Source organism: Podarcis melisellensis (genome assembly GCF_964234715.1).
Source record: "Podarcis melisellensis genome assembly, chromosome: 7".
NCBI classification, from domain to species: Eukaryota; Metazoa; Chordata; class Lepidosauria; order Squamata; family Lacertidae; genus Podarcis; species Podarcis melisellensis.
The window spans coordinates 11,691,761-11,709,723 of record NC_138539.1 but is presented as its reverse complement, the minus strand read 5'-3'; the positions used below and the strand labels follow the sequence as shown (position 1 = coordinate 11,709,723).

Below are 17,963 nucleotides of genomic sequence, written 5' to 3'. Positions count from 1 at the left end.
CAACAGCTAGAGTCACTGGATGTAAGCCAGGGCATAGTTTAAAACTGAGTTAAATGTATTGTCTTGGGTGGTTCAAGCTACTTACAATGTTAGGTTTTCTTAAGCAGCACTACACCTAGCATCTAGCTCTGTATCTAACAATGACAAAGTAAACCCATGATACCTGAAACTACCAACAAATGTATTACAGCATAAGCTTTCTCTATCAGAGCATACTTCACCATCCAATTGATATGTATGTATGTATGTATGTATGTATGTATACATGTCTGTGTATACACAAACACACACACACACACACACCCCACAGGTACTGAGATACTAACCATCACTTTCAGTCATGAAAAGTCACTGTTTGGTCACTTAACTCCCGAAAAGACTAACTACCAAACTATGAATATTGTGCTTTATTGTTTGGTTTTAAAATCTTAAAAGCAATATCATCAGTGAGTTTAAATGGCTATGGGAAAAGAATGGCATGTTTATCTTTGGTATTTAAATGACCACTTGCTATTTTTATATTTGCCAGAAAAATCTGCCCACTACAATTTTACCTCCCTTTTCATGGCCTCTAATCTGTCAGGCTTTATAATATTTAACATCTTTCCCCCTTACCCTTTGAATTCAAATCATGAAAGTCAAGTTACATAAGACTAGAGGGATGAACTATTGGCATTCATCTCATAAGCACAGAGAAAAAGATAGGATAAAGTAGTCATCTAAGTGATATTTAAAGGCAGCAGGAGGGGAAGAGAAACAAGGAATGTGTCGTACTATTTATTGGAAAATTATCAGAAAACCTTTCTACTTCAGGCTACCAATAACCCTATTTTCAAGAATTTTAAAATAAATACGGCACTGTCCACAATTTCATTTACAGATGTCTACACCAAAACATCCAGTCCTGCACTGGGCAAACACCTGAGAAGCCTGTTTCATAAATGACCACTTTAAAAAAAGAGTTTTTATTACAACAGTTCTAACAATGTCAAGACTACGTTAACAAAGATCTTCATCTGCATCATGAATGTCTCTGCTGTATTAATAACAACCAGGTGTAAAGTAAGGCAAGAGATGTCTCATGTATGAAAATGCTGTAACGCTGGAATAAGCATTATTAAAGTATCCAAACTTCTACTCATGCATGGCAACCTGAGATACAGAGGTGTGTCAGGGCTTGATGTAGAGCATGGGGAATCATAAAGTAGACCAAATAAGAGTGTGCCTTGTATTATTTAATTAGGAAGAGACAGGCATTTACATGTTCTGGACATCTCAGACCTCTATGCATAGCCAGCAAGAGTCCATCACTGATCAATCAATCAATCAAAATCCAAACTTTTGCCTTGATATACCACTGATTGATATACCACTTAGAGGCAATATAGAAATTTATTGAGTCATGCTGCTGGGGGCACGTTTAAATGACAGTAAGGCTGAGCTCAATAATATTTCTACAACCATCTCAGCAGCTTTCCTGAGGGTACCAGGGGCTTCAAGAAAAAAGAGGAATTGGGAAAAGTTGCCACTTCTTCCTCCAGGAAAAGTGGAATTCTTCTGAGTGTGTCTGGATCCAACCCTTTGGGTCTAACTCCAAGATGGTAAATGCCACATCTTAAAGCTGATTCTGGAAGAAGGGCCAATACCTCAGAAATGACTACAGATGACTATGGTTGGGAAAAGATGCAATTTCACCCACTCTCTTAAAAAACATCTATAACTTTTACCTCCTCCACTCACAAATGTATATTGATCCTTCCATCTCCTGTTCACGTTTCCCACTTTCCTTTTTCAGTGCTAATTATGACAAGTGTTAGATATGCGTCCAGTTTAATGCTACACACAGCTAGCTTGAATTTTACGTTTAAAAGCCACTTTCATGAGTTGTTGCAGAACTACAAACTGGTTGAAAATTAACTCTGCTTAGCATCCAGGAATGCAGACACAACCATAGTTAGCACTGAAAAAGGGAGGGGAATTTGAGCGGAAGAACAGAATGTGTGCCTGAGGGGGTGCACTTGATCTCTCATCCATGGCTATATTATACAGCCTTTAAGTTTATAAAATCTTAATTTCCATGATCATGAAACATGACTACTCAAGGAATATAAAAATGAACAACAAAAAACTTACTTCTGAATATCTTTTCTAATTCCAAAGGCCACTTAGATTTCTCTATTCGAAAGAAAAAAATGGGGGAGGCATTGGATGATTCAACCAAAAATCATCTGCCAGTTATCTTGCTAGCAAATGTAAAACACGATCTCAGAGATTTAAAAAGACCAAGGGCTTGTTCAGAAGCAATGACAAACCAAAACTTTCTAGCATAAAATGCACCTGTGCTAGGTTACTAATTTTATTATTAACTTACTAGTATCCAACTAACCTTTGAACTAGGGAACTACAATTTGGTTTTCCAACTTGGTTCGCAGAACTTGCACAAACAATTGTTTGACAGTTTGGATGCAATGACAAGCTATGGTTTCTCCAAGGGGTTGATGAAAAGTGAAGCGTGTGAGGTGAAGGGCAACGTAAGAGGATAAGGCTCATTCTTGTAGTAACAAGTTGTGGTTTGGCATTAAACCTGAATCAAGCCACAATCTAACTGTGGTGAAAGTAAACATCTCTTTGGAGCAAAGCAAAATTTTAAATTAATTATATATTTTATATTTTCCTATCAGTTTGAAAGTTCTTCAAATTTGTCATGTAATCCCATCAGCAAAATAAAATCATGTTAAGTCAAATGTACATGCAGATCCCGCTTTACAAGCACCATGTGTTCCCTGGAAATCATTCAATGGGTGAGCATTCACATTATGAGTCAATGATTTCCATTAATTCCTATGTTCTAATTTGTTTCTGACCATAGAACTTTGACCCCAAAACACCCAGAAAAAATGCTGTTCGATTCCTCCCCCTCCCTCCCTCGGATAACCAGCAAAAGGCAAACAAGAAAGTAGAAAAATGCTTTCTATTTGGATATCTGAATGTGCATAGCATATAGTGAGGTTTGGGTACCAATTCCTTGTGTTCTGATTAGTGAATTTCTGCATAGTGAGTGTTCATAAAGTGGGACCTGCGTGTACAAATTCTACATACTTGATTTGTAGACTTTAAAAAATCTGCTGCTGCATGAACATGTTGTGAAAACAACCATGTTCACATTTGACATTTGGTACAATGACTAGAACCTATTTAAGGCAAGGCATATAAACGAATAACCTTTATTATTAAACACTGTACCATAAAGGAAAAGGGTCCTTGAAGAAAAGCTGGCTTATTTATTTATTATGGATAAAGATGAGTAACAACCCTGTGATGGGAATTAAAAAAAAAAAATTCCATGGGATGTCTTCTGTCACATAATGAGCTGTTCATTATCATCTGCCAGAACGAGCTGTTCATTTCATCTGTTATCGCCAAAGCACTGCCTCAGCACATTTAAGGTGGGTGATCAGTGATGTGGTTAGACTAGACTTTACTATGTTGCAAATTCCACCAGACTAACAGCTCACCCTGTGAAGTCAGCATTTCCAATTAAGCAGCCATCATGAGACACTTGCTCATCTGTGGCCACCTGTGTCTGATTAAAAGGCCACAGCTAATTAAAAGGCCACAGTGTTTAACCCGATATGGTACCATCAGTAATGGACACAGGCGTACATTCAGATGGAGCTTCACATTTGCAATTAACACACAAAGCTATACCAAAACTAAAGATGCAGAATGAAATAGTAGTATGAGTGGTGGAGGGTAACCACTAATTAAATGGCAAGAGGTACAGATGACTGTTCAAAAAGTTCCTATTTGTCAGCGAAAAGCAACATGAAGAAGAAAATCCACCACCGTTAAGATCCAAACTATTTGAGTAAGGGAGAAGCTTCACTCCAAACCTTTAATTACTTAGATTGGAGGACAGAATTTGGGTAGTACAAAACCCTCTTTAACTTGAGAAAAGTGACATAAAAGAAGCAGCTGTTTCAAGAGTTTTACCAAAACTAGAGAGCAGACTTACCAACAGTATATAATTTCAAGGTGTACTCAATGAGAGGCAAGCTACCAGCTCACAGAAGGCTGGGAAACTTAAAAACACCACCCTTAATGTAAAAAGTACAACAAAATAAAAATGCCTCATTACTTTGTGTGTTTTTAGCGGTTTTGAGAGAGACCCAACAGAGTGGAATATTAAATTTAAAATTTGTGTACATTTCAATGTAATGCTAATTATATTTTAGGGACCAAACTATACAAGATCATAGTTTAGATCTATGTGCAATCCTTTTTTATGTGTGTTTAACACACACACACACACACACATGATCTGTAACTATATCAAAGTTACATTAACTGGAACAGAATGGAGTTGGGGTATAATCGAATATAAAAGGTGCAGTATAAAAGACTACTTACGGTTGCATGTGATATGGTCAGAATACCATTTTTGACAGTGCATTTTCTTCTTTGCCAAACTTTCCGTAGGCTAAATATGGAAGGAATGTGGCATAGGAAAAAAGAAAAAAAAAGCTTTAGGAATATTATTGCAACTACTGGTTGTACTTAAAGCTTGATCCTTTAATTTTTCTAGTACCTTAAGACAAAAACAACATCAATAATTTTCACATGATAGCAGCAGCACGGATGCGGTATGCAAAATATTGTGAAGATCACCCAGTTCCATTCATTTATGAATGGTAAATGAATTAATAGGTCATTCCCTGGACAATTACAAGACTTTTGGGCACTTCAGAAGATTTCAGCTTAAGCCAGTTTTCACGTACAGTTGTACCTTGTTTTGCGGCCGGGATCCGTTCCGGAGCGCCGGAACGGACGCAGGGCAAAGTGCTGTTTTTGCGCATGCGGCAAACCCGTTCCAGTACTTCCGGGTTTGCCGCAGACATTCGCCGGAATGTATGCTAGACGAGGCGGACGTTAGCGGAGGTATTACTGTAATGTAATGTTTCACAATATCATAAGCTAAAATAGAAGGCTAATGCCAGTACAGCAGGGGCCCTTTTCATGCAAGAACTCACCATGCATTTTACAGCACTGGCTGATTCCACTTATCAAATACTGTGCTCTTAAGTACTTACCCATCACTCTTCTTTAAAAGATAACCCTTCTTCTCACTGCCATATTCCTTATTTCCCTGAAGCTGGTGCATACTATATCCTCCTTGCCTGCTCTGTGAATCCTAGAGAGAACATAAAGGAACAAATAATACTTCTCCTTTTCCTTATTAGTTTTCAAGTCCTCTTTTCTTAATACCATTTCAATCCCTCCATTTATAGAACCTCTATACAAAAACACAGTTATTTTGCTTTGAACAACAGTCCCAACTTTTTACATGGACAGTTTCTTTAAGCATGTAAAGGATAATGGTATGTTTTCACAAGGTGATGAAGGTGTTACTTAAAAAAATAAATCCAGAATGTTTTTGCGGAAAAATTAAAATGTTTGGCGAAACATTGCACATAGAAGAATAAAGTAAGTTATACACCCAAAGTGTATTTGCAATACAGATATTTTCATTATTTAACTAGCTTTACCAAATTATATTAATTGGTTTAGCTGATGGTTTAGAAGGGGTGGAATGAAATCCAATGTATACAAGTGTGTGCATGCCTGTATGCATATATAGATATACATATGCCGCTGATGAATGAATGCAGCTACTAAAAGCTGTACAAATTCACTACAATAAGCAATGATTCATTAAAGCGTTGACTTACTCTCCTAGACTTCGATCAGGAAAGGCAAAGGCAACATAGGAAGAAAAAAGTAGAATATTTTAAGACAGCATTTGTTAAAAGAAGTATATTCATGTGCATTTTGCAGTCTCTTTATTCCAACATTTCAGTCTGTAGAAAAGGCACAGATAGACATCTGTAAGAAATAGCTGTGTTTAGATGCTTGCTGGGTAATGGACAAATGTTTCACAGCACCTCACAAAAATGGAAAAAGAAGGACTAGCTTGGTAAGCAACGAAGGATAACCATTCCGCAGCTAAAGTGTTTTCATAAAGTTGCTGGTGAATCTGAAACAAATATTTTTTCTACTAATATTCAGCCTATATTTTACCATCTCTCTTCCTCAAGTTTTAATACCTGCAATCCCATTAGCAGAGCAAGGCTCAAAGCCGAAGAGGTTCCACATCTTCAAGTTTTGATTGATATTAATATGCCATGCTCTTCCTGGGTTAAGCTCCTTAATATCAAGTGGAAAGTAGCATCTGAATTAATTTACAAATTCTTACTTTTAGTGAACGACTAGATTCTAAAATATAGCTTGCAAGTGAGCTAATAATAATAATCATAATATATTATTTATACCCCGCCCATCTGGCTGAGTTTCCCCAGCCACTCTGGGCGGCTTCCAATCAAGTGTTAAAAACAATACAGCATTAAATATTAAAAACTTCCCTAAACAGGGCTGCCTTCAGATGTCTTTTAAAAAGAAGATAGCTGCTTATTTCCTTCACATCTGAAGGGAGGGCATTCCACAGGGCAGGCGCCACTACCGAGAAGGCCCTCTGTCTGGTTCCCTGTAACCTCACTTCTCGCAATGAGGGAACCACCAGAAGGCCCTCGGCGCTGGGCCTCAGTGTCCGGGCTGAACGATGGGGGTGGAGACGCTCCTTCAGGTACAGAGGACCGAGGCCGCTTAGGGCTTTAAAGGTCAGCACCAACACTTTGAATTGTGCTCGGAAAAGTACTGGGAGCCAATGCAAATCTCTCAGGACCGGTGTTATGTAGTCCTGGTGGCAACTCCCAGTCACCAGTCTAGCTGCCACATTCTGGATTAATTGCAGTTTCCGGGTCACCTTCAAAGGTAGCCCCACATAGAGCGCATTGCAGTAGTTGCACTGTTCAGTTGATGTTCTCCTTATGGGCAGTTATGGCTTTCTATAAAAACTGAGCAATACTGGGTTGAGGTGGTCTCAGAAGGCAACCTGTCCATACAATCAAAAGCTTTTTTAAAAACAAAAAACCCAAACAAAACTAAAAATGGATCAGAATGGATGCTGCTGAATTCTAACTCCCATCAGTCCCATCCAGCATGGTCAATGATCAGGGATGATCGAAGTTCAGTCCCAGAGGGCAACATGTTTGAGAACCAGTATAGTGATTAGAGACTAGGACCTGGGAGATTTTCAAATCCCTACTTGGCCACAGAGTTCACTGGGTGACCTTGTGCCAATCATATAACCAGGATTCCATGGTGCAGTTGAGATGTGTCTGTGTGTGCATGTGAGGATGTGGGGTGGCCACACCCACTGCTGGCATGCAGTCCCCAAAGGGCAATATAATATATATAGCAGCTTTGTCCTTATGGTGGAAAAGAATAGCTTTATGGGATAGGATGAAAGAGTTTTTACAAAAGGGGCATGAACAACGCTGGCAAAGCAACAAAGAAAGATCCACTAGAAATCTAGGATTAAAGCTATGGGGGTTTTCTTTTTCTTTTTAAAAAAGACCATACCTAAAACCGGTATCCAAATTAATTCTTTACAAATTAACAGGACAATATCCATTATTCTGATTACTGTATAAATGCCATAATCTTAAAGCCATAATGGAACACTGTATAGAAAAAAAAATCATTTTAATGGGAAAATGCCAAACAAGGTCTTTCCTTAAAAATGCACATCTTTAATCACTAAAAAAAATAATAATAAGAAGAATACTAGCTAAATGATAAACAAATGTTTCTTTAAAATTGATCACTGCCTCTCCAAGTTTCTGCAAAATCTGGCTCAGTATTACAGGGTATTTTTTACAAACATCTCATGAGTAAAGTCATTTGTTGACTACCTTAAAGAATAATTAAGGGGCAAAATACACACAAATGTTTGTTATGAAGCCCTGACCTTTTTTTAAAAAACAACAAGTAAATGAAAAGCAGCAGAATACTACTGTGAGAGAAAGAGACACCTAGGTTGAGGAATAGATGCTTAACCTTTTTCATGTGAGCCATTTTATAACTCAGAATTTTCTTGCTCACTAAAAGGCTTTCCATTTTGAAACACGTCAATTACGAATCACACACATCAGTGTACTGTGAAGTGTCCCTAAGGTTACACCAAGTCTTTCTTCTACAGTTTTCCTACTTCCTTTAACATGGCCCTTGCTCTTTGTGTTTCTATAGAAGGCCCAACTCCTCTGCCCCAAAGCAGTTTGTTTCCTTACATTAAATTTTCTCCCTGGGCTCCAAATGTACTTGAATGTGATTACAAGGTTCCAACTAAGCCATTGTTTTATAGTTTTTAAATGTCAAATTTTAATATTAAATTAGAGAGAATTATACATGTGGAAAACATACTTCCAAGAAATGTTTTGTATATTTCGCCAGCTTGATATTTTGCTCTTTTGTTTGCAGAAAGCACATACAATTAAATGTAGAATGATGCTAATAATTTAGAAGCACAATCAATAATTCTGTCATTGAACCAAATATCACAAGATTGGTTTTTTATTTTATAGCTGCATTCTAATGATATACTTTTGTAAACAAGTATATCTTACTTGGATTTGTTCTCATGAAAGTTGCAACCACTGCTGAAAATCTAAATAGATTTTAATTACACACACAAAACAGAGCAAAATCTTGAGGTCACCCCTCCTATTCATCCTAAGAAACTCGGAATACAGATGTGAATGTATTCATTATATTCATTTATAATTCTTTTTAATTATTAATTTAACTGCTCTTTTATGAAGAAATAAGCCAATTTAAGTATACTTTAAGAATCTGACATACAGATGCCAATCAATTATTACAGGTCACTTGTAACACTACTGTAGTATCTGGTGCATAATCTTAGCAACGAACCTCGCAACCTCACCCTTATGTTGCTAATTTTAATTAGCTATGAACTAAATAAATTTAGTGTTCTTTAAATTTAGTGTTCTTTAAAGTGTGTATACATGTTGCTAGGATTCGCAATAAAGCTGCCAGTGCTATAGTACATAGCTAGGGGAAGGATAGGGACCTGTGACCCTCCAGATATTGTTGGACTACCTCCCATCATAATATTTAACTTTTAATCATTCTGTTGGAAGGTCTTTCTGTATTTTAGGGGTTCTTTCCACTCAAATGTATGGAATCAAATATCTGTGAAGGTTTTGTTTTGTCATTTAAAGGTCTGTGGACTATTAATCAACTTAAATTAAAACAGTTATTTACTTAGTTCAGTCCGTGTTGGGGTGGGGAAACTATTTAGGCTGACTCACGGGCCAAATTTGAAGATAACCAGGACCACTCAGTTCTCAAAATCCCATATGCTGGGTTTCAGTGCACCCAAAGAGTCAGCTGGAAGCACCAATCATAGGGTTGGCAAAGCACAGCTTTCTCCCATCCTCCTGAAGAATTTAACAGAATTTAACCCCTGCTTGGCAGCTGTCAAGAGGGAAGTTAAATATTTGTTTGGGCTGCACATCCCTGTTCCCAACAGAGCCATTTGACAGCCCTTCATTTTAAGCAAGATTCCAATGGAAATACCCTCCTGAATAAGAAAGGGGTCTGCGTTGGAACCTCCTGCTTAAACAAAAGGAATAAATCTTCCTTTTAGCAGCGGTTTCCATGTAAACCCTTTCCTGAATCTGGAAAGCGTTTGCATAATATCCTAGAAACTGAACAAGATTTAATCCTTGATCATCAGTTTATGAGCGGGGTTAAATCTTGATACCTTAGGTAAAGGTAAAGGTACCCCTGACCGCTAGGTCCAGACATGGATAACTCTGGGGTTGCGTGCTCATCTCGCTCTATAGGCCGAGGGAGCTGGCGTTTGTCCACAGACAGCTTCCGGGTCATGTGGCCAGCATGACTAAGCCGCTTCTGGCGAACCAGAGCAGCGCATGGAAACGCCGTTTACCTTCCCGCCGGAGTAGTACCTATTTATCTAATTGCACTTTGGCAGGCTTTCGAACTGCTAGGTGGGCAGGAGCTGGACTGAACAACGGGAGCTCACCCCGTTACGGGGATTTGAACCACTGACCTTCTGATTAGCAAGCCCTGGGCTCAGTGATTTAGACCGCAGCGCCACCCGCGTTCCTTAGATGCATGCGATCTCAGTTCAGCCAAAGCAGAATTTTAACTCCATCCTCATGCCCAACAACTGATGTCATGACTGATGTCAGCTAAGGGCAGGTGGGTGTGGTTTGGGGAAAACAACCTTGTGGGTCCAATTGGACCCCCTGAGATGAGCCTGTGGGACAGCGGTTCCTTTACATGGTAAGAATAAGAGAAAATGAAATTCCAATGTCAAGTATACAAGTTTATGTTTTTTCAACATGAGAGGTGGACATTTGTTAACTTCTCACAAAGATGTAATCTTTATGGTTAATTAAACAGACCATCTGCTTCGAGAATAATTAGTATACTTTTTTGTGCATAGAACCCAAAATACATTTTGGCTGCCTTTAAAATGTGCAGTTAAAAATGGCATTTGTGTAGGATGATTTTCTGGGTAACAAAGCTGGTGGTACACTTCTGAACATCATGGTCATATCCCCTAGTATAGGAGTTCCCAAACTGGAGTCTATGGTTCACCACTGGTCTGCAAGCTTCATCATGTAGTTTGCAGTGTATCTGGGGATTTGTGGTTAAAGATGAAAGACAGCACAACTACATTCGTACCTTGGTTCTCAAACGCCTTGTGACTCGGAACGTTTTGGCTCCCAAACGCCGCAATGTTAGTGTTCCGGTTTGCGAACCTCTTTGGGAAGCTGAACATCTGACACTGCTTCTGCGGCTTCCACTTGAGTGCAGGAAGCTCCTGCAGCCAATCGGAAGTTGCGCCTTGGTTTTCAAACGTTTTTAGAAGTCAAAAGGACTTTCGCAATGGATTCAGTTTGAGAACCAAGGTACCACTGTATTGTATTAAATTTTGCTGGCTTCTTTTATTTCTTACATTGTAATACAAGAAAATATAATATATAAGAAGTAAAAGAAGCAATAAATTACAATTTTAAAAAGTATACAGTATCCAGGATAGTGCACTGCAAGTGTTACAAAAGACAGAAAATCATTGAGTGGTCTACCAAGACCCTCAGCTATTTTCAAGTGGTCCGAGGGGGCGGGGGTGTGTGAAAGTTGGGGAAACCGCTGGCCTCGTGTATGAAACAGCCTTTCTAAAGTTCCTGGACTAGTTAATCTGTATGATTTCATCAGTGGGCATTTCTGGCTTCTGAGTATTGAGTATGTGTTCTGAATATTAAGTATCTGAAATAGTGCCACTACTGAAAATTGAATCTCCACCGAATTGAACATTATTTTTGAGCAGTACTTAATAAGCAAAGCAAGCACCAGACACAGAAAAAGATCCACTGGGTAACAGACATGGCAGATCCTTATCATAAATCCACATCATACCAACTGTGAACTACATGCACTTATTGAGAGAGAACATTAGGTGCATTCAGTGCTGTATAATTTAGTGCTATGTGAATGAGTCTAATCCGCTTTTTGGGCCCACACATTCCTCCCTCTCCTCCTCTACAGCCAAGAAGAACTACTTTGGAAGCTTTCACTTTGGCTAACTCAGCTTGAATTTCATCCAAACCAGGGATTAAGTTTTTAACATGAAGCATAGTTAGCCAGCATCATAAAACATGGGTTAAAATTGGCTTGCTTTGAAACCACCACAAAACTGAGACAGCACAATTGATCAGGCAATAAAAATGTTGTGAGGGGAGGGGATGAGCACTCCGGGTACTAGAAATGTACTGTATTGTAGGGCCAACATGTTTTTAAAAAAGTCTTCAAGGGCACATTTTATAAACAATTATCACCAGTTTTTCTTGGATGTGAGAACTGTTTATAAAAAAGCATGCCCCTGAAACTATAATTTTCTGAAAGCTTTTGGGCCTACAATAATTTTTCTGAAAGGCATGGGACCTACTGTAAGTAAGATTTTCCTTCCCCTTCTGTTCTAAAAAAAGCCATAGCAATAGACCATTTCCCCTTATGTAGATGAAACAAACAGGGCTTAATAAAAAGCCAAAGCTTTTGAACACCTTTGCTTGCATGACTGGGAGAAGAAAAGGAGGGAAGGCACATGAGCCCAGGAGGAAGCTAAGCTCATTCATGTATTACTTGGCTAAACCAAGAGTGAGTGTTAGTTATGTCCAAACACTGGCATTATGTAGTTTAACGTACATGTAACTGTGCACTTTTAATAAACTCAGATAAGTTCAGCCCATAACTAATAGTTCGCTTAAGATCCTTACCTCCTTCTGGTCGAGCTGTAATGAAGATTTTATCAAGTCTCTGAGTGCAGTGAGCTGTTTCTTCTCCTCATCTTGTGTCTGCTTTATCTAGAGTAAAATGACCAAACACTACTTCAGTTTTTAAATAGAATTGTAGAGTTTGAAGGGACCCCAAGGGTGATCTAGTCCAACCCCCTGCAATGCAGGAATCTTAGCTAAAGCATCCATGACAGATGGCCGGTCAATCTCTGCTTATAAACCTCCAAGGAAGGAGAGTCCACCATCTCTCGTGGGAGTCTGTTCCACTGCCAAACAGCCCTTACTGTCATGATGTTTAGTCGGAATCTCCTTTCTTGCAACCTGAAGCCATTGGTTAGAGTCCTACCCTCCAGAGAAGGAGAAAACAAGCTTGCTCCCTCCTTCATGTGACAGCCCTTAATATATTTGAAGATGGCTATCTCCTCTCAGTCTCTTCTTTTCCAGGTTAAACATACCAAACTCCTTCATGCACTCCTCATAAGGCTTAGTTTTCATACCTATGATCATCTTGGTTGCCCTCTTCTGCACATGTTCCAGCTTGGCAACATCCTTCTTAAACTGTGGTGCCCAGAATTGGACACAGTGTGGTCTGACTAAGGCAGAATACAGTGGGGCTATTACTTCCCTTGATCTGGACACTATACTAGAATAGCATATATAATTTGCCTATTATACATATTAATATATCCTAGTCCAGCTTTTCTTGAAAAGGTCCAAGACACTCCATTTTAAATTCCAAGTAAAAGTGTGTGTTTGCATTGCTCTTGCCTATATGCATGTGCTAAGATTTATTCATTTCTATACTATATTGAAACTTACTGAGCCAAGCTACTAGAAGATGGTGCTTTTTCAAACCGTTAGTCATAATATTCTTTTTCAAATGTTGTGAGAAGTGGCTCATAATGGTACAAAGGGGAAATTATTTTACTGGACTTCATACTGAAATCATTAACCAATTTATTACATAGTTTTTATTAGGAAAAAATATAGATTGCTTAATCACAAAACTCTAATTAGGGTACATAATAACTAGCCTAATTTAAATGTTTGAAAGGTTGCTGCCTCAAACTAGATTGGTAAAAAACTATTTTGTATATTAAGGTGCCTAAAACTGAAATGCTTTTCCATTTCTTTAGCAAAAATATTCAAAAAACAGTAATCCAAACAGGCAATATTCCCATCTTATGAATGACTTACATTATATAAATCAGCAGCCAGTTTTTCAATATATTGTTTTAGTTTATCAGCCGTCTTCAAGCCATCTTGGAAGAAACTACAATGGAAAATGCTTGTGATTATCAGCAAATCAGTACTTTTCCCACTGCCCTTCTGACGTCTATTGACCATTTCTCGCCATCTGCATATCATTTAGCTGTAATAATGAATTCCTTCAGAACTTGACATTTACAGTCTTCTCACAAATATATGCAGACACTTTATTCAGGGATGTACTGATTTTGGTCATTAAGAAGCATAACAGATGTGTGAGCCCACTGGACTGTACTCAACACTGCTGTTCCACTCATGTAGACTTCTGCTTGCACAATGAAACTTCCTCCTCTCCTCTGCAGCTCCCCCCTCGTCCCACCCCCCAAATGTGTTCTGAGGTTGGAAGAACCTCTGAAACAGATTTTGAGGCAGGTATTCTAGAGGAAAGGGGCAGTCCCATTGCACAAGCAGAACATAAGCAGCATTCGATACAACCTACTGTAAATATGTTAATGCAGGAATACAACAAAGATTGAATCTTGCTGAATAGTTTCACCTACTGGCCAATTTTCAGCCCTTTAAAAATCAGCAATCAGCTGATGAACTTGAGGGCTTCTGCATTCATGCAAAGCTCTGTTGTTCCCATTGCCACATGGAAGTAAACACATGTCAAAGGACTGGAATCTTGGGGCAAAACATCCACTGAAAAGACCTCAGACAGTTCTAAGCATCAGCTCACAAGCTTCTGAAAGTCAGGCTGCAAGGAATATTGGTTTCTAAATGCCAAAAGAGGTAAAACACAAAACACACACCCTGTTACAAAGCCAGATTTTTTCCTAAGCTGCCCTTTCCCTCTTTCTGGAAAAATTCCATACACAAAGATGCCAAATGTTCTGCTGACAGGCCAAATTTTAAAGCTAATTTATATCCCAGTTGAAAGGGTAATAAAATTTGGACTTCTACATGGTAATAGTAAGAACTGAGCACACTTATTACGAAGGGTGGCTTGAACTGCAGTAGAAATAATTTTATTTATTAAGGAGAAAAATAAAACCTTGCAAATCTACTATAAAATAGCAACAGAATACACCAAAGCAAGTCAGAAAAGTAAGATCAGTTTTAGCTAAATAATTATACTTACTTGCACTGTGCGTGATAATACTTAATAAGATTCTGTAGAAGGTCCACACCTTTTTTTGTCTTGATTTCATTAACCTTAATGAGATACTGTAGAAAGAAAAACCAAAGCTCAGTAGATAATTATATATTGGGGCTTCAGCTGTGTTCAAATACAAGCGCTATTTCAGATCTGTTTAACAAATTCAGCAATTATCTTGGAGGTTGCCTTGCAGTTGACATCTGAAACCACTCCACCAATACAGTGATTAAGATTTTAGTGTATACAAAATAGATCAGTATGGCATAGGAAACTTAAAATTTATTTAGAAGTAATTAAAAACAAACACCATGATAAACAGATGGTCCCCACCCCCAAATTGTTTGAAGCTGTTGGTTTCCTCTTCCTCTCCACAATTTCTAACCCATTCTTAAAACTGAATAGTGCCTTAAGTGTGAATTAGCTCTGAAAGTCAACATGGAATTGGCTAGATGAAGCTTTATGTGACGTTCAGATTAATAGGAAAAGAAAATTTGCTATGCCACTGAGTTGTCCAATGTACTATTTCTTACCAAGCAACATTTTGTAACAGGACTTTTAGAATATTTCAGTAGAAATTTGGATAAAAACATTTCAAACAATTTGTTACTTACTTCACACATCTGGAGCTGAAATAGCCTTCTTTCTTTCTCCATTTCTTCTGCTATCTCAGCTCCAGTTATCTCAGTTCGTATCATCCCATGCTGTTTTGCATGTTCTCTTTTTTCCTTTTCGATTTTTGTGCTGAAATTTCAAAAGCATACATTCAATAAACATTGTCACTTCTTACTTTTCCTGCACAGTCTATCAATTTTTAAATACTCTTTTCTTTTTTCAAAAAGTGAGAGGCAGAAATTAACACTCAAAACGGATGAAGTACATGCTGCACTTAAAAAACAAAAATAAATCAGACAGCTGTCTGAAGCATGTAGAAAGGAAATTTAACCAGTGTTCAATTCACTTAGCACAACTGTCACTAATATTATAGAGGTGATCTTGAATGGCTGCAAATCCTATTTTCTTATCCTCTGTATATGACTCCACCTTTCAAAAGTGTTAATAAACACATCTTTTTCATTTTCTTTTTGCTTAATTATTATTTCTGTTACATGAGTCATGGGATGGAAGCCAAAGTAAACAAGAAGCATACAGAATAAACCAGAAAGTGAAAAACAGAAACCAAACTTTGCCATAAAAACATCCTTCAACTACTACTGATATTCTTCGTAGTTTATTTCTATCCACATTCCACCTTTTATACGTTTAGCACTCAGTTTCAAACATTGCATTTTGCTCAACATATTGATCCATTTCTCCATTTTTACAGCAATACTGTATGGATGCAGCCAGCAACTCACCAAAGTCTATCAAAGACCTACAAGTCTCTGCATTGCTGAATTCCTTCAAGTGTAAGTTGTCAGATCAGCTGCTACTTTTACAAATTTATGAATTGTTCCTCAGAACTAGAGATTGCTGCTGTATCATTTCTTTTCCAAGTATTACAAATGCACAAAGCAAATGCACAAAACATACATTGGAGTCCAAATAAAATCCACCAAAACCAAATGAAACTGGGTTATACGAAGTTCCTGACCGTAATCTTCCATCATAATCTTTTCAGGCAGTGAAATATCAAATCTGTTAACAATTATGCTAATTACAAATAAAATTATATATCTATTGTTGGAAACAGTAGATTTTTTTTAAAAAAAATGAATTATTTGATTACATATTTATTTTCCCATAAAGAGTTGACACCATGTGTAATTCCCCTCCTCCAAAGAAAATCACAAATCAACACAATAACCCTGTGAAATATGATGGCTTGAGCGTGTGTGACTGGCCTAGCATCATCTAAGCAATATTGTAACCGAACAAGAATTTTGAGTTTGGGTCTCCCTAGTCTTAATTCAACATTCAATGAATGTGACAATGGTATTTCCCACCAAAGATCGTTTTAAGTTCTGTTTCGAGAAGACTGCATTTATACCAAATTGCCAGTGGGTGATCTGCTTGCCCCCATTCGTACTGGGTAAGGTATCATTCCTGTCCTTGCTAACAAATGGGCCCCATAAAAAAAGAATTCGGTGGCTGAATTCTGACATAATAATATCTGAATGAATCTCATGCTTAGGAAATTCCCCACACTACTCCAGTGCAGCAAAATAAATGAAAAAGGAAGGAAGAACATCCATCCTTTTTCAACTAACTGCAGTTTGTCTTTATGTACGAACCAAAGCTTTAACTAAGACTTGCCTGAATAAGCCAGCTTCAAACGATAGTTTACAAACCTTGCTGGTATGGGCAAGCTATAGCTTAAAGTGCAGTTTTCCTGATTCAGGCATAACAAATCATTGTAAGCTGAAAGCAGAAGCAGATTCATCCCATTTCCTTATGCTTACACTACAAGAAGAAGAGAGAGGTGTGGCGCACACATAATGCTAAGCCACAGTGTGAATGAGACTAGTGGCATTCTTGTAATATTTGTTATCGCATGCATATTCCCTAAATGAGGAATAAACTATACTAAACCAGGTTTGTTAATCCACAAGAACATGTTCCCGAGCATCGCTGAAATGCGTAAGTTTACTATGTGCCTATTAAATAATTCCATTTCATTCACTGACACTGAAGAAAGTGACAGACATCCCCAGAAAAGCTCAAGGCTTGAAAGAAATGATTAGGTCACACATTTAAAGCTGCTCAAATGTTTACCCAGAGTGAACAATACTTACAATTTGGTCTCATAATCCTTCCAGGCTTTGTCAAAAGGCTTTTTAAGATCCTTAGGAAAGAGAAAATGCACTTAAAATAAGTTTATGACACTGCTATGTTAAAATGTATATACTTAAGATATTCTTTCAAGATTATAATTTACTTTTTTAAAAAGAAAGAAAGGCTTCTCTTTTTATAACTTTAAGAATTTCTTTCCCATGGATCTTAAGGCACATATATCTCAAGCTTTGAAGAAGGAGCATGAAATGTAAAGCATGCAATTACAGCTGATTCTACAGAATTTTATGCAGATATGATGTCACCACAAGAACACTGATGGGAAAGCAGCAAAAGCCCATGCAACAAAGTCAGCAATACTATTATAGTTCTCAAGCAAAAAACTTACCCCTTTGACACCTTTCAAATCTCCTTTCAAGAGGGAATCCAATGTAAAGATGACATTGTGGCTCAATCCTTGAAGCTAAGAAGAAAAAGCAGTGTTATTCAATTTTTAAAAGTATGAGCTTAAAGTGAGCTACAAATATCCATTAATGTCTTGTTTCTACTAATGCGTCATTTACACCTATTGCAAAAAATTTGATTATTGTTTGAAATAAGCCCTTTATCAAGCTTCGTAT

General features: G+C 37.8%; 1 protein-coding gene across 5 annotated transcripts in view; it reads right to left on the bottom strand.

Moving 5' to 3' along the window:
• ASAP1 (ArfGAP with SH3 domain, ankyrin repeat and PH domain 1) overlaps window positions 1–17,963 on the bottom strand; it is a 141,952-nt gene that overhangs the window by 40,853 nt on the left and 83,136 nt on the right. For all 5 annotated transcript variants that reach the window (XM_081918704.1, XM_081918700.1, XM_081918701.1 and 2 more), the window contains 8 exons: window positions 17,732–17,806; window positions 17,346–17,395; window positions 15,225–15,354; window positions 14,596–14,681; window positions 13,443–13,518; window positions 12,228–12,314; window positions 5,091–5,191; window positions 4,411–4,480 (listed from right to left, as the gene is read on the bottom strand). In XM_081918704.1, coding sequence (XP_081774830.1) covers window positions 4,411–4,480; window positions 5,091–5,191; window positions 12,228–12,314; window positions 13,443–13,518; window positions 14,596–14,681; window positions 15,225–15,354; window positions 17,346–17,395; window positions 17,732–17,806 — 675 coding nt within the window. The remainder of the gene's footprint in view (window positions 1–4,410; window positions 4,481–5,090; window positions 5,192–12,227; window positions 12,315–13,442; window positions 13,519–14,595; window positions 14,682–15,224; window positions 15,355–17,345; window positions 17,396–17,731; window positions 17,807–17,963) is intronic.